Below are 21,617 nucleotides of genomic sequence, written 5' to 3' on the forward strand. Positions count from 1 at the left end.
CCTGAGGGGCAGCGTGCAGGGACAATGGTGGCATGGGAACAGGTGACAAGACACAGTCAGGAGGTAGGACTCGTGGAATGGAGAGGGCACAGGGGGGACCTGGGGACATCTGTCGGACGAGTAACCGGACAGAGGTTCATTTAATTTGTCAGGAATGGTCAGACCAGGAGAAAAGTTTTTGGAAGGAAGGAAGAGCTCTGTTAAGACACGGTTATGCCTGAGCCGCCCAAGAGATGGCCAAGCAGAGGGAGGCACTACAAGATGAGGGCCAGGGTGTGTGCATGTGTGAGAGAGAGTGTGTGTGAGTGTGTGTGAGAGTGTGAGAGTGTGATGGTGTGTGCATGTGCACGTGTGAGCCTGAGTGTTGTGTGAGAGTGAGATAGGGTGAGTGTGTGATTGTGTGCGTGTGTGATAGTCTGAGGGTATGCGTGTATGATAGTGTTTGTGCATGTGAGAGACTGTGTGTGTGCATGTGAGTGTGAGCACGTGTGCATTTGTGTGTGCGTCTGGGTGTGTGTGTGTGCGCATGCACACACGTATGTCTCTTCTCCAGCTCTGGCTGGGCCCTCTCAGCAGAGGACATGAGTGCCACCAACCCTAGAGTATTTCCTGATCTCCCCTACTGCCCCATTCTACCCCCATCCAATTCCTTGTGGGAACTTCAGTGACTCCGTCTTCTAAGTTCTTGCAAATATACAAATGGAGCTAAACGTTTAGGAAAAGAACAGCCATTTTGGAAGACAGTGGAGCTGGAAATTAAGGTAAGAATTAAGTTTTAATATCCACCCGCAAAACCTTTTTCACGAATAGTTAAAGAAAGATCTCTAAATGACTGTGACTCACTCCGTATGGCCCTGGAAGACATTCACGGAGTGGATGGAAGGGTCCCTGAAATCCCAAAGACGGAAAGTCGTGTCCCGGGAGGAGGTCACCACAAGCCGCTGGGTGGGGTGTGTGCAACAGTGCGTTAACTCCTGGTCATGCCCTACAACCAAAGACGACAAAAATGCAAGATCATCCACCTGCAGGTACAGTTAGAGTGATGTTTTCTTAAGAACACAAGAATCAAAAAAGTCTTTATGGTCTCTACTGCTAATTTTGTAAAAGTGAATAGAGGTAGGAAAAAGTAAGAAATCACTTAAAAATAGCATGTGAGCTCACGGTGGGATTGGTTTTCCCTCAGGAACTGGAAGTCCTTTCATTCATGCATTTAAAGGGATCAGGAAAAGGAGTGTGAGTGTAACCCACTTCCTGATCCTGACAGTTAGAAGGTCTGGCCAATCTCTTCAGCAGGCTAAGTGTGTGAACAGATTAAGTCTTAATTCTTCACTTCCAGAATAACTTCTAATAATATGATATGTGGAGCCCTTAGTAAAATACAATCTTTAACACTCAATGAGGAAATTCACTTACTGACAAATTTGCAAAAACATCTGAGGTGGGCATAATTCTAAGATGTCCCGGTGACCCCCATCCCTGGTATACACACCCTGGATGATACCTTCCCTTGAGTTTGGGCAGAACCTGTAAATGTGACGAGATATCACTCCGGTAAGCTCGGTACATTAAAAGGCAAAACAGATTTTGCAGATGTAACTAAGACCTCCAAATCAGGTGGCTTTAACTTAATCAAAAGAAACTGTCCTGGGTGGCCTGACCTAATCAGGTGAGCCCTTTAGAAGAGATGTTCTCCAGGAAGCTGGAGAGACAGCAAACACCTATGTGGGGAAACACCTCTGGAGGGGGCCACGAGGGACCTGAGGTCACCCTCTGGATGCTAAGAGCAGTCCCCAGCTGACAGGCAGCAAGAAAATAAGGACTTCAGCCATATGGGGACCTCAGCCATGGGCCACAACAAAATGAATCCTTCCAATAATGGTTAAGTAGGAAGACAGACTCTAACCCTCAGATGAAATCATAGCCCCAGGCAGCAAACACCACTTCACCCACAAGGGCCAGCGAGCATATGCCCAGAACTCCTGACCTAGGGAAACCATGAAGTTATAAATTCTTGTTATCTTAAGACACTAATTTTCTGGAAATTTGCTACAAAGCAATAGGGAGCTAACAGACCAACTATATTTCAAATATCTAGATATAACGTGCTACAATTCAATCCCCTAAAGACAGGATAAATTTAGCTAACAAACAGTTCTATAATTCAGAAAGAATCCTTGAAAAATCACAACCTGAGTACCATGAGAACTGGACAAGAAGTAATTTGCAAGGTAAGATATAAACACATGCACATCAATCAAAAAAACACAACTGGAAAACGCAAACGTTTAAAGTACCTGTCAGAGAGTGAACAAGTTCTGCCGTCTCCACGTCGAACAGATTTGCCGTTCTGTCCCAGGATGCCGTCACCGCCTGCTTCCCCCCAACCAGCCAGTCAGCGGCTATGACCACTCCCTGGTGGCTCTTAAGAGATGTCAGTGGCACCCGGATGGTAGGACAGTCACTGGACACGTCCGCGTCTACATCAGGCTCATCTTTATCAGAACACTCTACTTCGTCTTCGCCACAGGTCTGCTGCTGATGGTGAGAGCAGAGAAGAAATTCCCTGGGAATCTTGCGTCTTTTCTGACACGGCTACACAATCAGACTGTTGTCATTTGTCTTTCTAGTACTCGATCCTCATTATGATCACTACCAGCACAATATCTGGTATTTAACTGGAGCTCACTATTTATCAATTTTATGATTATCTACTTGGCTAAAAACCACGACCAAGTATAAGAAGAAAAAAAACTAAGGCCGCTATGACATCAAATGAGCTACAGTCCACTTCCACTAACCAAAAAATGGCAAATAAAATGATTTTAAGTTTTCACCATGTATTAGTAGAAATGTAATAAAATGTAATTGAAAGTCAGTAATTTATCACAATAAGAAAAGAAACATTTCAATTCTCAGGAGCTACTTAGAATTCTGTTGCTATAGGAATAGATAACAAGAGTTCACCTATTTTCCTATAATATCAATGAGATCTTTTGTCAAAAGCTAAAATGAAAGCATAAAAGGCTTCGGCTCTTTAAAAAAATGTTTATCTATTCATTCAACGAATTTTATCCGGCCCTTACACACTGCCAGGCCACACGCCGGTCTCACAGCAGAGGAGAGAGAGAACCACTGTCTGACACAGACATCCAGAACAACGGACAGGCCGGTGAGGACGGCGCTGGAGCCAGGGACCAGCAACGTCCTCGCGTCACAGAGCTTACATGCTAGCAAGGAAGACAGACCACACACGGGCATGCATGCACACATACGCCCACACACTAGTATGGAAATATATATCATTAATCACACACACTAGTGTTAAGAGTACTGGGAACTATTCCCACATACACACACACAGTATAGAGATACAGGTCACATGTAAATATCATATAGGAACATAGGTCACGTGTATGTACACACAGTATAAGGACATATGTCACACATACACACAATAGGGGGGTACAGGCCACACATACACACAGGCAGTATAAAGATATGTCACACGTACACACACAAAGTCAGGCAATAATAAGCATTAGTAAGAAAAATAAAGCAGATGAAGGGATGGACAGTCATAAAAGCTGCTATTTTATACAAAATTATCTGGAAAAGACTCTGCTAAAGTAACATTTGAGGTGGGACATGAAGAAAACAAGGGAGTAAGGCACGCAAACATTTAGGGGAACAGCATTCCCAGATGAGGGAATAGCAGGTGCAAAAGCCCCAAGACGGGAGCAGACTGAGCTATATACAAACAACAAGGTCATGGCGGCAGAGAGGGGAGAGGTGAAATGACAGGTGCACAGCTCACATGGGGTCGGATGTGACCCCGCCAACAAGACTCAAGAGAAAGAAAGTGGGAGAAACACAGACGTTGACAGAGGATCAGAGCATCAAATGTAAACAAGAAGGAGTCCAAGGGCTGACTGAGCTGGGCAGCGTGGAGGGGATGCCGATGAGCACGGCCCCAAGCAGCAGGGACACACAGCTGAGCCATCAGGAGATGCTCAAGAGCATGAAGGGTCCAAGGTCTGTGTAGGAAAACTGAGGGTAAGGATGGATGCCGCTGCGCCAGGTCTGAGTACTGCCTGCAAGGATCTGGACAAAAGGCAGGCAGGGAGGTGGAAATCCTTGAGGAGCGTGGCAGTGGCCAACTGAGGCAGCATGCTGGGAGTGCACAGCTCGGGCGCTCACAGGTCAAGTGCAGGGAGCCGAGGAAAAGTCTGGTGGAACCACAGGTGGCATTTCTCCAGGGAGACAGGGACTCACAATCTCACAGTAAAGTCAGACATACGTAATTATGCAGAGTTACCGATTTCAAAGCGTGGTAAAGACTACGAAGCAAAGTGCAGGGCACTCTGAGTCAGGCGGGTGGTCTGCGCAGAGCAGCATCAGTAGGGTGGAGAGCGTGAGGGGATGAGGAGAGCACACCCAGGAAAAAGGCCGAACGGACCCGTGGAGAGGGAGGTACAACAAGAGCGTCCAGTCAGAACGGGAGTCGGGCAGAGTCACAAACTAAGGCTAGGGACTGGCAAAGGGCTCGCCAAGGTGACAAGTGCAACTCCACAAAGACCACTCCTGACATCGTACAGACAGAATACAATGTGAGCAGCCAGGCCTGAGACAGGGAGACTAGTTAGTTAGGGTTGGGCACTAGACATGAAGACAGCTCGGGGTTAACACAGCACCCGCCCCTCAGCATGAAGACAGGTCCCAGAAGTGTACTGTGCTCAAGGTGAAAGGACCCTGATTGGTAACCGCATCCAGACAGGAGGAGCAACAGGGTCACTACAAATCCCGCATGGGGATGCCCCAACTCGGGTCTTTCCTCCAGGCAACACCAGCCCCTGGGCCACAAGGCTTCTCAGCTCCCACGGCCGCTTCTGAGGAGCTCCCCAACCTCACTGCCCCCAGCAGGCAGGGGTGGTCTGGACAGTGCCTCGGGCAGGTGCAGAAGAGGGGTGCTGGGTGGGGCCATGGCTCAACAGACATCTCTGGGTAGGTGTTACAGAAGGGGCATCCCAGGGACAGAGAGAAGTGCATCCAAGAATCATATAAGAATCAGAAGCAGTAAGATGTCACAGATTAGTGGAAACGGTGGAAGAGGAAGACAGGAAGGGAAAGAAGAGACACGTCGAAGATAATCCCAAATGTCCTGAGAGTTTTGTTCAGTTACCCAGACCTGCAGCAGTGCACCTACTGGGCTCTTCCCCAAGTATTTGGAAGGAAAAGTGACAAGTAAGCATGAACGCAGGGATGTCCTCAGCGCAGGTCCAGGGGAGAGACCTCGGGTCTCAGAAGAGTGGCCTGGAGCTCCCACTTTAGAAAGGTCTAGCTATCAGGACCTTTTAATTTGGACCAGCGAGTTTCACTTGGCATCCACCACATTGATAAAGAAATATTTGGGTGGTGTAGTGGAAACAGTTCTAGATTACCTGTTAAGTCATCATGTGACACCAGTTGTGTGATGTTGACTAACTAATTTAACCTAGTGAGTGGCTTAATTTTCCTCTTTGGAAAGTGAAAATTGAAGCGAGTTACCTAAGCAGCTTTCAGGGGCCCTTCCTGCCTGGGAGCCCCGATTTCAGTGAGTGAGTGCAGAAAGGTGACAGAACCTTTACAGAAGTCATTTTTCCAAACTACACAAGGAACTAAAAGATATCTTAAAATGCAAATGTGCTAAATCCTATTCACGAATAATAATAAATAAGATCTTTTAACACTAACGTGACAAAAAGCAGGGGATGGAGGCTGAGAACTGCTCGTGTGCTTAGTTAGTGTCTTAGGGACCATGTGTTTAAACTGAACCGCCTTCACCGTCAGCAGCACTGGAACTGAACGTCCAAGCACTGCCAAGTCCACACCAAGTATCTCCTGAGCACCAGCAGCCCTGGAACTGAGGAAGCCCTGACTCACTTATGATGAGTCATAAGGTAATGATGACTTAACAGGTAATCTAGAACTGTTTCCACTACACCACCCAAATATTTCTTTATCAATGTGGTGGATGCCAAGTGAAACTCACTGGTCCAAATTAAAAAGAGAAAACATACAGGGCGCCTGGGTGGCTCAGTCGGCTAAGCGTCTGCCTTCGGCTCAGGTCATGATCCTGGAGTCCCGGGATCGAGCCCCATGTCGGACTCTGCACTCAGCAGGGAGTCTGCCTCTCCCCCCCTGCTCTCAGGCTCGCTCTCTCCCTCTCTCTCAAACACAAAATCTTTTTAAGAAAAGAAGAGAAAACATCTAAGAGCTGTACTGCTGAAAATAAACAAAATCTTAGCAGATGAGAGTTTGTTCTCACATGCGGGAGAACTGTTAAGAAAACCTGAGCCAAGACCAGTGAGCAAAAGCTTATGATGACTAGCAGCTCGGTTTGTGCTGGGTGGGGCTAGAGAGGGCAGGCCGCGCCGACCCCTCTGACCCCTCTGACCCCTCCGACCCCTCCGACCCCTCCGTGGCCGGGCTGCTGGGGCGGCTCTGGTCACTGATGGACACAGGCTTAGCTCCATTCGGAAGGCGCTCTCCCGGATCACCCCCAAAGCCTGAGGCAGCCCAAGGCAAGCAAAATCATAAAGAAGAAAAGAAAGTTGATTTAATACTGTAAATAATCCGTTCAGTTTTTATAACATAAGTACTGGACACATACCTGTCTTCCTCTGCCAAAACTGGCATGTTTCTTATTTTGTTTGAAAACAAATCCATACAAGGTTAACGCCTTCTCTGAACTTTCTGAGCGTGAACCCTCGCCTCCCCTCTGCCCTGTCCTCTGTCAGCACTATTTCCTGAGTGAATTCCCACAGTAGGTGACAGTCTGGTTATTCCACAAGGGAAAAACATGTTAAGATAAAAGACACAACGAGCTCAATTAAAAATGAACTATTCAGGGGCACCTGGGTGGCTCGGTCGGTTAAGCGTCTGCCTTTGGCTCAGGTCATGATCTCAGGGTCCTGGGATGGAGCCCCGTTGTGGGGGGGAGGGTGCCTGCTGAGCAGGGAGTCTGCTTCTCCCTCTCCCTCTGACCCTCCCCCCTGCTCTTGCACGCACTCTCTGACAAATGAATAAACTCTTTAAAAAAAGAAAGAACTGTTCAGGTCTCTTCACTAAAGAAAACTCTTACTCATCACTGGAATGTATTAATTACTTAATACATCTTCAAAAAGAACGATGTTTAAGCTGCTTTAAAAAAAAGAAATAGGGGCACCTGGATGGCTCAGTCAGTTGAGCGTCCAACTCCTGATTTCTACTCAGGTCCTGATCTCAGGGTCGTGGGATCGAGTCCCACATCAGGGTCCCTGCTCAGGGAGGAATCTGCTTGAGATACTCTCTCTCTCCCCACTCGTGCTCTCTTTCTGTCTCTCTCAAATAAATCAACCTTTTAAAATAATTAGAACAAAATAAAAAAAGCAACCACGGAACGTTCAAAGGTGGAAGCACCCCAAGCGCAGGGTGACTACCGTCCTCCCGACAGCTACAGCCAGAGCGCACACCATGCTCCAGCGTGCCCACCCCGCATGCGCAGCACAGGGACAGGCTAACCATTCGTGAACCCCAGACGGCAGAACACTGCCCTGCAGAGGAAGCTAGGGAGGCGGTCTCTGCGCGATGATAAACACAGGGTGCTGGGCTAGGGGAACCGCTGCATCTGACAGGACAAAGGTCTTCAAAGGCTCTGTGGTTTAAACCCACCCATCATTCCTCTCCATACGCAACTTCCCGTTACCTGCGTTAAAACTTCACCCACGTGATAATGACATACACTGTTTACCTTACATGAAAGATATGTTGTCTAAAATACACGAAATATTTAGAAATAGGACGGAATCGAACAATTTTTAAACATTAATGGCCAATGGAAAGGGGGGTGAGAACAAACAACACACACACAAAGGAAGGCACTGTCTTGGTCTGTTTGGGCTGCCAGAACAAAACACCAAGACTGGGTGGCCACAATCAAGGTGTGGCCTTCCTGGCTTGTCATGACGTACCCCCATGGCCTCTCCTGGGCACACGCAGGGAGAGGAAACACCAATCCTCTGGGATCAGGCCCCAGCCTCAGGACCTTATTACTTCCATAGAGGCCCACCTCCAAATACAGTCACACTGGGAGGTGAGGGCTTCAAACTATGGGATGGGGGGGGTAAGGGGAGGGGCCACATACATCCAGGCTGTAAGACATTATAAATTTATCCTAAACTGTGCAAATGTCCAGAACCCTACCAACATACCCCATGTCGCGCTTTCAGGGTAAGTAAAGGTGCTGCTTACAATAGTGTCGGCAATGGGCTGGGGTGTCGGCAGCTGAACGGCGTAACTCCAAATGTGGGCAGTCTGATCTCCAGAAGCTGAGGACAGAAATTAGGGCACAATTACCCGAAGTGCACACCATGTGTAAAATGTGCTTTCTGCTAGGCTCTGTAACTCAGTGATCCTGAGCTACATCTGAGACTGCATGATGCTACCGACAACGGGCGAAACGTATAAAATTAAGACACTGGTTAAAAACATCCCCCTTCATTTTAGGGTAAAAGGTTGTGAAGAAATTTACAAACAGATTTTATTCTCCATCTATCTAACCTAAGTAAACTGGAACCCAACTACACTTCAGCTCATGACCACAGTAGTTTCGAGGTGTTTTAGAAAAGCAAGTCTCATGCAAATGTGTGCTCTCCTCCACTCCACACTGATGGGCTCAAAACCTGCCAGGCCCCCGTTGAGTACTGAGACCTTACTTTCACGAGCCAAGTGTGCAAAGTGCTGCTCAGACTGGGGACCGGAAAGAGAAAGGACAGTGAAGGGCACACACAGGCCCACAGACGTGCCAGACAGAGGACCTGCCTGAATCCCACTTCTCTCTGTGGCTGCAGAAGTTCCCCAAAGCAGCCACATGTGGATTGTGGCATATTTCTTGTGGTGTCAAGCGAGCTCACTGCCTGACGTGCGAGCTCGCTTAGCATCGGTGCCCCTCTCCAGCCCACTACATGCTCTGCTTCAGCTTCCATCAGGCCTAGTGAGAATGTCTTAATTTCCTCCCCGCCCCACCTCTGGTTGTCACTGGTCTCCCTCCACCCTCCCTCTTCACAGTCACACACCAAACCATTTCACAAGGTGGAAAGTTCTCCAATTGTTTATTCAGGCATCAACTAGCTACTGTGGTCAAGGCCTGTTCACACAGAGGGCTCTCAAATTGACTTTCCTACCATACTCTGCTCACATGGAAAAGCACCTGATTAACCCCACTTTCATCCTCTACCCCAGGGTAGCAAAATCTGGCCCATAGGCCAAAGCCAGGCAACAACCCACTGTTAGAAGAAGGCTTACTGCCCACACCCATGGCCGCTCACCTGGGCACCCCCTCTGCTGCTTTCACACTAACACAGAGCTAAGAAGTTGTGACACGGACGTGGGGCCCTCAAAGATGAGAACATTTACTTCTGCTCCTTTACAAGAAAACTCACTGACCTCCACTCACCAAACATTTATCCTTCAAGATTACTGTCAGTGTCCCCAAAAATCAGGTGTCAGACGATTTTACAGGAAGACTCCTCAGTCCAACATAAAATTATGGCAAACCCATGCTACCAGGGCCCAGGAGCGCTCCCCAGAAAGAAGTAAAAACACTGGCCCCGCAGAGCACCATGACCTGGGGCTATTTCCGCGTCTCTGCTTCAGGTGCATGCAGGATTAGGAACTTGGCAGCAGTGACAGGGCTGGAGAAAAGCAAGGTCAGTCTTCTGAGAAATACCACAGTGTGAGCGGGAAGGCCGGTGACCACCACGTGCTCCATAAGGCGACCTCACGGTGGGTCACCTGCAATCTCACACGAGAGTCAAGCTCATCTAATTCATAATCCACTATGGTTTAAAAAGGTTCTATTTGATGTGTTTTTCCTTCTCCATTCCTCGAGTATTGCATAAAATGGCTACAAACTTTCATATGAGGCATGGACGAGAAAGGGATGACTACAGCTATTTCAAGATTATCAATAATTTTGTTCAATAAAGAAAAAAATCAACATACCAGTAAGAGCCAACTGCTCTGATGGATGAAACTTTATAGAATTTACTGCAAAATAAAAATATTACAAAAACAGGTTTAAAATAAAAACATATCAACAATATTTATCAAAGCTACAGCACAAACTACAAGGTAACTTTAAAAGTTAAAAGAACTATAATAGTTCAATATTAGATCCTCCCATATAATTAAGCTATGAATAAACATATAAGAGACTAGAGATACATGAAAACACAATTATCAACTATCACAGTGCCAAAGTATAGGACACACAGAAAAAGAATATAAATAATCTACTTCTTTTTATACATAAGCCACCTAGAGTTAAAAATAAGTCGGGACGAAAACGAAAACACTTATGACAACAGATGGAGACAGAATATAGTAGGGACATGGCTGACTGCCCACCCCACCCCATCAGGCAAAAGGCCACCCTCCCTCCTGTCCCATTCCAGGAAACCCCAGGAACGGAGAAAGCAGGCCCCTGCCAGCTTGGGAAGAGTCAGGATAGTGTAGACAGTTTCCTTCTCCAATTGTGGCAATCTGCCCAAGTCTTCCAAGGTGGTGTTCCTTTGCCGGATGGAATGAGGGAGTAGGAGAGAAGTGCAGCCCTCCCCTCGTCCCAACAGTTTAGCGACAAGATGGCAGCTGGAGTGTGCAGAGACTGGAATCCGGTTGCTGGGACTTCCCTGCCTGCCACCTAGCTCTCCCAGGGAAAATGACAGGAGCAGCTCCCAGGCACCCCAACACAGAGCTGACCTGGGTCAGGGCACGTGGGGCAGCCAGCCCTCACACCCACACAGGGAAGACATGCACAGTGCACACAGAATACACAGGAAGTTTCAGCAAACTTCAGCAAGTGCCTTCAGGATGATTCTGTCAGCTATGCCACTGGAATTCTGTTTTTCTGAGGAACTGGAAAATGCTAGAAGATGCTTTCACTATAAACTCTAGACGACAGAAAATGTGGGAAGAACTCATGGAAAATTACCTCCTTAAAAACAGCAAACCATCAACAATGTCTACAATAAACATAACACTCCCAGTGTCAAGGAGCAACTGGTAAGACCAGCGGCCACTTTGCACCCTGATGTCTGTGTGACCCTGAGCACCTTCCTAGTGCTGCAGGGAGCAAAGACACCACGTTTCTACAGGCCCCGTGAGGTGTGTGTGAAAGAACGCACACTGAGTGCTCGGCCAAGAATCAGGCATACAGTGGGCGCTTAATGACTGTTCACAGCCACAGTGCTGGCTGTCAGCAGTGTTTGCACAGGTCTAATAAAGAGAAAACTGAGCACTGATCTTACCCAAGAGACAGTGCCACGAGTGCGGGCGGGACCGGAGGCGAGCTCAGGTGCCATGGGCAGAGGGCGGGCTGCAGCGACACATCCCCCTGCCAGAGTCAGCGCACTGTGGCAAATGCAGAAAAGGACGGCGAGCCCTGCGAGCACCCTAAAGACACGCAGCAGCTCCCAACATGCAGCTAACTCAACACACAGTGGCCACAGAGGGAGCAGAAAGGTAGAGGACACCTGAGACAAACGGTCTTCAGGACAAGCTTCGAAGACACCTCATCTATCATTTGTGTGCCTAACTTTAACACAAACGTGAAAGAGAACAAGACACGGGAGAAAGCACCATCTCCTGCACAGGAGGCCTGACTTGGGGGGCGCTCCAGCAGGGGCAGCGGCAACGCTCAGCATGGGACCCGTGAGGCAGAGGGGCCAATGCACAGGAGGGCACTTGGTCCAGGTGATGAGAGAGGAACGAGCCAGGACAGACACATGTCAAACTACCTGTGGTGAGTCACGCAGATGAGAAATCCCGGGGTGGGGCGGAGGGGGGTTAAATGGACCTTCACCATGTAATCAGAGCACCGCCTAGTGAGTAAAGCAAAAGCCAGGACACAAACACTACACAGATGGCGCCCCAGAGGACAGCACCCTCGGGAGAAGGGAAGGCCGGACACGCTAGCGCTCCGACTCCCGTCACCCGGCCTCACCACACCCAGGGCAGCGCCACACCCCACATGCTGGCCGCAGGATGTGGAAGGAACACGCACAGGGCAGCCCACGAAGAGCAGGGCATCAAAGTCGTCAGGTACGGGAGGCTCTGGGGAAGGGACGAGAGCCACAACAAAGGAACAGAGACGCGTGTCAAGTCTGGCCACAGGAGCGGACGGTCATCCCGTGGCCAAACCACAAGGGGTGGAGCTAGGGGATGAGTTTGGGATAGACACAGAAATCAGGCCAAATAAAAATAAGGCAATTGCAAGAAGGGCACATACATGAGCAGCTGTGAACAATACCCACGTCACCATAGTTAGATTTGAATAAGAATCGTGCTGTAGCCACTTGCAAGGACAAGAGTGGAGAGCAACCTATGTGGCAAGGGAGTGGGTCCTCATTGCCTCTGTAAGAATCACTTGTCTAAAACTCAAAACCTCAGAAATAATAAAATAGGCTATTTGGGAAAATGGAAGAAAAAAGCAGAATACGTAAAGCTGTTAAAAGGGGCTCCTCTTTTGAGGAAGTGAAATAGAGTACGAAGGGGAGGCAGGAGCCCGCGGTAACATTTTATACAGGCTGCTAACACCCTCTTAATTTTTAGGCAATGTGGACGTATTTCACTGTAACAATGTTCTTCAATGAATAAATGCGCGGTGGGGAAACAAAGGCTCAGCACACGTTCATTTGAGAACGTCTGCGAAGCCGTGAGCGCTGACCCCGCCCGCCCAGGCACCCCCTGTGGAGACAGAAGCTACACGTGGCAGGGAAGACGTGCATATGCGGAGGGGCGCGAGGAGGCAGCAGGGACCCCCGAGGGAATGAGACCCCGAGAGAGGGACGAATGTGGGTCGCAGCCCAGACAGGACAACAGACATGCCCCCACCAGGCAGAAGTCTGCAGGTGGGGCACACGTGGCCGCGGACACAGAAGGCAGGCTCCACCTGTGCGTGTCTACAAAGGGGAGGGCTGTGGCGGTGGCGGTGGCTGGTGAGGGGAGAGGGAGCCGGGAGGCGACCTGACAGACTGGAGTGGAGAGTAGGCCAGGAGGAAGGGACCACCAAGGGCGCCCAGAGGGAAGTGGGCGAGATGCGGTCAGAACACAAGGCACACAAGGCGTAGGCGCGGGGGCAGCTCGGGGCAGGGCAGAGCTGCTGCAACCGCCGTGCATTACCTGGAGGCAGGAAGCCCGGGGACAGACGGCAACCCTCCCTGGGCCCTACTACGTGCAAAGCAGCATGACCCTGAAAGGGAACCTCTGAAATGAATACACAGTCTTTGACAAAGGTACACATTTCAGTTCCAAATTTGCTGACATGTGGCTTTCTAGGCAACGGTAAAGGAAACAGAGACAATTCCTACTCGCATGCTGTTCCCCAACGAGGCTCCCACTGTGCAAGCAGCATCGCTCTGACCGCCCCTGAGTGCCCATGGGCCCGGCAGCCAGATCAGCACACCTCCCATCAGAAGACACCGCCCACCCTGTGTTGCTCACCTGACCCCACGTGGCCTGAGTACTTGACGAGGCACCTCCCTGTCTCTATACTCCACAGCAGAGCCGTGTGATCTGCAAGATCCAAAAAACAAGAGTAACTGACCCATCACCAATTTTATGGTCTTTTTAATAAAAGTGAGACGTTACATTATCACTAGTATCTCTGGCAACTCTGTACTACTCTGTAATTCAACTGACCAAAGACAATATTTCCAAGAAGACAGAAGTTGGTGACCTGAGGTCAGGGAAGTGGCAAATGGAAACCCAGGGACTTGGACCCTCAACGTGCTGTCACAAGGACTGCATCTCGCCCGTGTCGTGACAGCTCCATTGTTTTGTTGAATTAACACTTTCCAGAGCATCACACAGCACTGAAATGCAAATTCAAATCCAGTTACAAGTATCTGAGATACAAATATTCCTTTGGACCTTTCCTCTTACATAACAGGAAAATCCTTTCTTTCTTTCTTTCTAATTGTAATTTCCCAAACACGGTGGGGTGCTCATGTGCATAATTTCAAACAAGAAAGAGAACTTTCTTCACAGGTCTAACTGCTGCAACATTTTCCACTTCTACTTTGAAAAGTAGAACCTAGTAAGTAATTTCTCACAGGCTGGTAAAGTCATTTCCAACAAGTGAGCACCATTTTTAACTTTAGCAATTTTTATCTGAAAGAGTATTAGGTTATGCACCTTGGATAGCTTTCAAAAACTGTCTTTTCTTTAATGACAAAAAAGGGTTCTCGGATGCCTGCCCCAGGAGTCCCACAGGCAAACAGGGCCACCAGCAGTCCAGCTTTCCCCTAAACCCTAGAGCAACGGGCCCGCTTCAGAGACCACAAGGCCCCTCCCTCCGCTATACCTCAATTCAGGCAGATATGCACTCGACTGTGACTAACAAGAAAGCCAATCAAAAAAATACCTAGTCTGTGTAAACAGACACGCTACCTTATGCTGCCGTGAACAGTGATGGCTTACGCAGCTGCCTGACCCCAGAGCCAGCGTCCGCCCCCCCGACACCACGTCACAGCGGCAAGGCCTGTCGGGGCACAGCAGCACCAAGTGCTTTGGTGACAGTGATGCTTGGCCTCCGGTCCGCTACCGACACCGGCAGGGCCACCGCGCCTGGCAAGCAGAGGGGCTCACTGCAGACTCACCAGCAGACGCAGTGCCCAGCACCACAGGCTGTGTCCTAGCCACACTGACGTCCCAGATACCATCCCTGTGGCCAATGTATTCCTTCACGAGCTGGCACACGGCCCTCGACGTGGTGGTCTTGAAGCTGGAGACAATCTAAAACCATGACGGGAAGGAGTATTGTAGACAATTTACTGGCTGAATGTTTTTAGGTTAAAAAAGGCACAACAGAAAAAGAGGTCTTGAACAGCATGAGTCCCTGAGCAGGATATTTAAAGCATTAAGGGAACACAACATAAGGGCAAACAGCAGCATCCCTCCAGCCGGACGTCACAAAGTAAGAACGAAGGCCACCCTAAGGCCTCAGAAGACCCCCCCCAACCCCCTGCAAAGCACATGTGTCCTCCCATGGAGAGGAGAAGGGTCTGTTTACACGCTGCAAGTCTCTTCCACAAATCCAAGCCATCAGCCAAATTTCCAAATTCTTAAAAAAAAAAGAAAAAAAGAAAAAGAGCTACCAGGACATGAAAGTCAGGAGAGTATACCCACACCCTTAAAACCACTTTTATTATTGGGCAAACTTCATTTTTTTCCCATTTTTGGTAATTTACACCAACCACGTATTATCAGGAGGCAAAGAGCCCAAGGTGGGGAGGAATCCAAAGACGACACTTCTACCAGGTGAGGTTTGTCCAGCACTGTTTATTGAGTGCGTGCTTGGTGCCGGTGCTGCACTAGGAGACACACACAGAGCGCAGCAGGCCCCGGGCAGCTCACAGTCTGACGGAAACAGACAGGAGAACCACAGAGGTGTGCACGAGGGTGAGGCATCGTCCCGTACGATACACACAGCAAACAAATCCCACTTTCTCGTACAAGGAAAAACAGAAAAGTGCATGAGAAAGAAACTAATTAAACACAACTCTTCAGAGTTTGGTTTTTAAACTGTTCTCAGAACGACTTTTCAGCTTTTAAGCAAATCAGAATAATGGAGATTAATCAGAATAATGAAACTATAAAATCAAGTGAAAAAGAAAACTTGGTATTAAACAGCTATTTCAAACACTGATTTAGCAAAGCCCTGAAAATGAATCTAAGTTCATTCTTAGAATAAAGACATTACAACACAATCTACTGTTACATCAATTTGGGTGTGAACATTCAAACTGTCCTGACGCCGAGAACGACTAAAACATGTTTAACGAAGACAGGCTCTTTCGGAAGAAATATATCTGACTCGGTTTGAATTTTACAAAAGGACTTGCTCAAACACAAACCCATCATCTTTTCCCCTCTGAAAGCTCCTATCCCACCCAAACTAGCGAAACCGTCCCTCCATGACAAGGAAAAGTGCTTTGACTGGCCTAAGGTGCCAATCGGATGTTCAATAACGTAACACGTAGGACGGAATGGAGTTGGAGAACATGCAAAGCCTGCCCCACAGTACGTGTGAAGCCTCCTGCCATTTCTAACACAGATGTTGTCCGGAGACATGAGCTACTGAAGCCACGCTCCTCGCCAACCCCACCCAGACAGGAAGAACAGAAGGTCACTGCTCAAGACTCATGCCAACCCCGATTCCAGTGGGATTTTGCAAGTGGACAATATGCAATTTATGAATATTGTAACAAATCATTTCATGTGTTGCTTCCAATTGCCCACTACACTTTGAATACCTATTAACTCTTTGTTCTTAAAAATCCTGACTCCATCACGACAGCAAAGAGGCCCCACAAAAGACTCGATCTTGCAGAGTGAACATTCATGACAGAAAAGCAGAATGAAGTGACAAAGTGATGCTTACATCTATCAACCTAATTATCGTTTTAATTAAGATACAATCTAAAGTACTTCAACAAAATCAGAGAGGGGTTTTTCACAGTGAGAGATCGTCATCTTTATAAAAACAGGTGTGAACATTTTACAAGTTTCTCTACAGTGACTGCCAGTTAGACGGGCACGCCTCCAGCCCTGGACAGACATGAGCGATCGATCCTCAGGCCCCCAGGAAGGGAAGATCTCTTCTGGTCTGCTGAGCGCACGTGGGTGCACCAAGCACACTACTTGCTGTCAGGGCTGAGTGAGGAGGCAAGTAATGCTGCCTTCAAGCTCACTACCTCCTTGTTGAACACACACTTTGTGCTACCACCAAGAATACACACGCAGCACGGATCAGAATATACTCTGGTACCGGAGTCTTTCTTCAATTTTCAGCTAACATCTTACAACATTATTCTTTAATGCACACAATAAAGATCATTAATTACATGTTTCTTATACACAGAGATTAATTTGTGGATCTAAAATACATTTTTTTTAAGCAGAGTATTATAGCACATATCCTTCCCTTGGCCCAAATCTTGTTTTTCACTATTGCTAGTAAAGGACAAGTTTATACACTCTTTCATCTTCTACTTCAGAAAAGCTCTGAAGGTTTCCAAATTCTAAGACTGTACGTTGAATATGAACGCTGTACCCACCGGAATAAACAATATAAGTCAAGATAATAAAACAAGAAATCAGGTGAGGAAGAACATAATCTTACAATACATTTTGAAAAGAAGTTTAATGTTAATTTGTTTAAAAACTTAAAAACTAGTAAGTATAAGCTAGATAATACATAATAAAACATTTTTTAAATGAACCACTTATACTGTAGAGTTATCAAAGAAAACAGAAAAAAGGTAATCAATATTCATATTTTTTAATAACAAAGAAGTACTAAGAGTTTTCAAATAAGCAGAAGTAGTCGTAAGACTGAATCTGCTCTATTAATCATAGTTAATCTCGCTGTGGATGTCACACTCAGTAACTTCAAGCTCGATGGAACAAACTGGAAACATAGAAAGTTAACAAGAACTCTTTATGCCATCATAGCACACCACAAATGTCAGCTTTTCCCTCAAGTTTAGCAAAAGGGATGTCCATTTATTACAGTTAGATAATTAAGTTATCTTTTGTATATTCAAAATACTCCAAAGTAAAGATGTACACAAAATCATTTTAAAATATTACCTTACAGCAGTCCTCCCTCCCAGATAAACTTATTCCCAAATGATTAAATCCTTGCCACTTTAAGAAGGTCAGAACAAGATAATTTTTAAAAAAGCAAAATACAACTGTCCCTACGAGCCTTGGAGACAGACCTTCACTTCTGTACGATCCTTAGAAAATGAGAGAGAAGAGGCGGCTAAACAGGAAAACGTGCCTGTGGCCCAGAAGAGAATCTTCACTGCTTCTCACCAGTCCCGTGCTCCAAATTCAGAGCCTCTACATCAAGCCACAGAGCAATACAAACTGTCTCTTCCCTCAAAAAAGACAATCTATTTACTCACACAGAACATTGGACTCTCAGGAAGGACCCGGGCAGAGGAGCACCTAGGTGTCCAGAGGCTGTGGCCACTTAACATACCTACGATATTCCCTGCAAAAATCCAATTTCTCTAAACAGAATAAGTTCCTCTTTGTCTGTTACACATTTCTAACTGGAAAATATGCAGCTTCAGGTACACATCTGCACACCTCAAATACCACAGGAGTGGCCCGAGAGCCAGCGCCCGGCATACCTTGCTGGTGGAGGCCTTATAAGTGGTCTTCAGCTTCTGTGAAAGCTGGCTGGTGCTGTGGCTGGCTGCAGAGACAAAGAAGCAACAGTCAGGGATAGTCGTACAACCACAGGGTCACAAAATGTCAGAGTAGGGACAGACTGGGGACAGCAAACCCCATCTGTCATTCCACACAGGAAGACAGTGACCCGCGAGGGCCTGTCTACTCAGGCGTGGGGGCCAGAGCATGGTTACAACAGGAAGCCAAGCTTCCTGGCGCTTCTTCCTTTCCTCTACACCCATGCTGATTACATGCCCCGAGTCCTGCCTACTGCACAAAGCCCATCAATCCACATCCTTCATTAAAGTCCAAATTCCCCCCACACAGAATGTGCAGTGCACTCCTTTTATGAGTGTTCACCCTTACCTTTCGTTTTGAGCTGGCCCTTACTCAGTTCCGCCCCATCGATCGCTTGTCCTTCAGCAGCTAATCGTTCGTTAAGAGTCTCGATTTCCCTACGCACTGGGAATAAAAAAGTTTTTTTCAAAAAGGTAAGACATGCACTTCCAAAACCTGAGTACATAAAAACATTAATACAGAAGTACTGTCTCAACACAGACATGAATAATACTCTAAGAAACAAGATCACAGGGGCGCCTGGGTGGCTCAGTTGGTTAAGCCACTGCCTTCGGCTCAGGTCATGATCCTGGAGCCCCTGGATCGAGTCCCGCATCGGGCTCCCTGCTCGGCGGGGAGTCTGCTTCTCCCTCTGACCCTCCCCCTTCTCATGCTCTCTATCTCATTCTCTCTCTCAAATAAATAAATAAAATCTTTAAAAAAAAAAAAAAAGAAACAAGATCACAGTTCCTAGAGTTCTCACAAACCTCAAGACAGCTTTCAAAGAATACAAACTCCAGCCCTCTCATCGCACCAGGAAGACACTGTGCTGTCAGGGCACACAGGCAGAGCTCCGGGGCCTCAGTCGAGGTCATCTCCTTTGTACTTTCTTCTGTACACTTAAAAACATTTTTTCTGGGGCGCCTGGGTGGCTCAGTCGTTAAGCATCTGCCTTCAGCTCAGGTCATGGTCCCAGGGTCCTGGGATTGAGCCCCGCATCGGGCTCCCTGCCCCGCGGGGAGCCTGCTTCTCCCTCTCCCACTCCCCCTGCTTGTGTTCCCTCTCTCGCTGTGTCTCTCTCTGTCAAATAAATAAATACAATCTTTAAAAAAAAATAAAAAATAAAAACACTTTTTTCTGATACTGTCCAAAATTCAGTGAAATTTGTACAGTCTAGCTGAGAACACTGAAATTGGGGGAAAACACATACCATAACAAAATGTAACTACTGCTGTGTGGCAACACAGAGCCCCAGTCAAGGATGGTATCTACGAAGACGGACAATTCAGGGACTTATGAAACACGACTACAAGTACAGAACCACAGGGAAGGAAGAGGAAGGACGTGAGTCATCAAGAGAATCAGCAGACACACTCGTGCTGGTGCTCTTCTCTGGAACAGGCCTGCGGACCACAGGATGAGGAGCAACACCTGGGGAAGGGACTCGGCCAAGGACACGAGCCACTGCAGCAAGGCAGCAGGACCATGACCTGGCCACCCAGCCCCCCACACCAGGGCTGCACACCTGCAACCATGCCATGCCACCTGCCAGCACTGTGCACCCTCTACTCAGGCTCCCGTGAGACACAGGGGCTGCGTCAGGCGGTGGAGGCTGAGGGCAGAGGCTCTGAGCAGATCCACCTGAGCGCTTTAGACTGTTCCTCACAGACCGCAGGGAGCCATCCAAACCAGGCAGCAGGAGACTGTGTAAACTCCAAGTTCCTCTAGCATAGTCGTTTGTAATCCTATAGCTTTTCTTTTTCTTTTTTTTCAGTAGGCTCCAAATGGAGACCAACGCAGGGCTTGAATTCATGACCCTGAGCTGAGATCAAAAGTCGGACACTTAACCAACTGAGCCACCCAGGTGCCCCTGTACTTCTATTGTTTTTCTTGAACAAACTGCATGAATGCATAAAACATAAGGCCTTAGATCACAATAGAAACTCAATAGCACCTGGGTCATTACAACTGATACTTAAAAAAAAAAAAAAAAAAAAAACCTTAAGATCAGAAGCAGTACATGGTACCTAATTTTTACTTTATAAAAACTTGGAATAATTTCTCCCTCTGTAAAATTCCAAGGTGGACTTATAAGGAGAATCCAAAAATAAAACATTAAATTGTCCACTAGCAGAGTTTAAATGACATAGGATTACATTCTCTTCATTACTGATTCAACCACATCACTCAGTTCTAGAGTAAAAAATATTTTAGTATAATACATTATATGTTAATAAAGAAAAAATATTTTAATAATGGAAATGCTGTTTATTAGGATTCAATTTCTGAAATCACAGTTTATATAAAGCATGAAGACCACATAATAGTTACACTGGCATAATACAGATTTCAACACAAACCCTATAAAAATAACAAACACTGTAAAGTAATGGAGCAATGAATGGGTAAAGGACAGGTTTGTTTCCTGACATTTCAGAGGGAAGCATGAGTGCATGTGGCCTAAAGCTGACAAGCTAAAAGTAAAAGTGGACTAAGTTTACAAAAATAATCACAAGAATTAAAAGCAAAAAAATGCTTTCCTTTGCAGAATGGAATGTGTCAAAAGGTAAGGGTAATGGTAGTTATCTTTTTATACCGCTTTTTTTTTTTTAAAGTAATCTCTACACCAATGTGGGACTCAAACTCACCACTCCAATATCAAGAGCCAGATGCTCCACCAAATGAGCCAGCCAAGAGCCCCTATGCTGCTTGATTCTTTAAGCAAAGGAAGACATTCCTTCTAAAATAAATTTAAAAAGAGAAACTAAAGCTAAGCTAATTTAAATTTTTTTTTTATTTACCTTTAGTAAGTCAAACAGATAATACATTTTAGGAAATTCTCAAAATATAGTATATTTTAAAGAGAAACACGAATCAACATTTTCTCAATTTACAATATACTTTATGTAGGAATGGTTATAAGATGTATTTGTTTTTCATAAAATCACAATTTGAATGGGAGAGTGTAGTCAGCAGAGTACTATCCATCCCAAAAGTAACCTGTGAACATGTGGCCTCCATGGCAAAAGGGCCCTTGCAGATGTGACTAAGGTGAGGGATCTTCAATGGGGAGGTCACCCTGCATGACCTGATGACCCTTCCTTCCCTCACGTCCTTAGGAATGACTCAGGGATGTGCCAGAAGGACTCTACCCGCTGCTGACGGCTTTGGAGGTGGGAGTGGAAGGGCTTCAAGGTAAAGAGCGAGGCAGGCTCTAGATACCGGGAATGCCAACAGGAAGATGAGGACCTCCATCCTCACACTGCAGAGAACTGAAATCTGCCACAATGCAAACAAGC

The 21,617-nt window shown here is 47.0% G+C and overlaps 1 protein-coding gene across 3 annotated transcripts in view; it reads right to left on the minus strand.

Annotated features, from left to right (window-relative positions):
* The window catches only part of WDR37 (WD repeat domain 37), a 55,636-nt gene that overhangs the window by 18,139 nt on the left and 15,880 nt on the right, over positions 1 to 21,617 (minus strand). For 2 of the 3 annotated variants that reach the window (XM_035021745.1, XM_035021744.1), the window contains exons 4-11: positions 18,628 to 18,723; positions 18,222 to 18,286; positions 14,676 to 14,811; positions 13,519 to 13,590; positions 10,021 to 10,065; positions 8,269 to 8,345; positions 2,295 to 2,535; positions 844 to 985 (exon numbers count right to left, since the gene is read on the minus strand). In XM_035021745.1, the coding sequence (XP_034877636.1) occupies positions 844 to 985; positions 2,295 to 2,535; positions 8,269 to 8,345; positions 10,021 to 10,065; positions 13,519 to 13,590; positions 14,676 to 14,811; positions 18,222 to 18,286; positions 18,628 to 18,723 (874 nt within the window). The remainder of the gene's footprint in view (positions 1 to 843; positions 986 to 2,294; positions 2,536 to 8,268; positions 8,346 to 10,020; positions 10,066 to 13,518; positions 13,591 to 14,675; positions 14,812 to 18,221; positions 18,287 to 18,627; positions 18,724 to 21,617) is intronic. The other variant, XM_035021746.1, reaches the window with a different exon arrangement.

Source organism: Mirounga leonina, unplaced genomic scaffold, assembly GCF_011800145.1.
Source record: "Mirounga leonina isolate KUSES-001 unplaced genomic scaffold, KU_Mleo_1.0 Mir_175, whole genome shotgun sequence".
NCBI lineage: Eukaryota > Metazoa > Chordata > Mammalia > Carnivora > Phocidae > Mirounga > Mirounga leonina.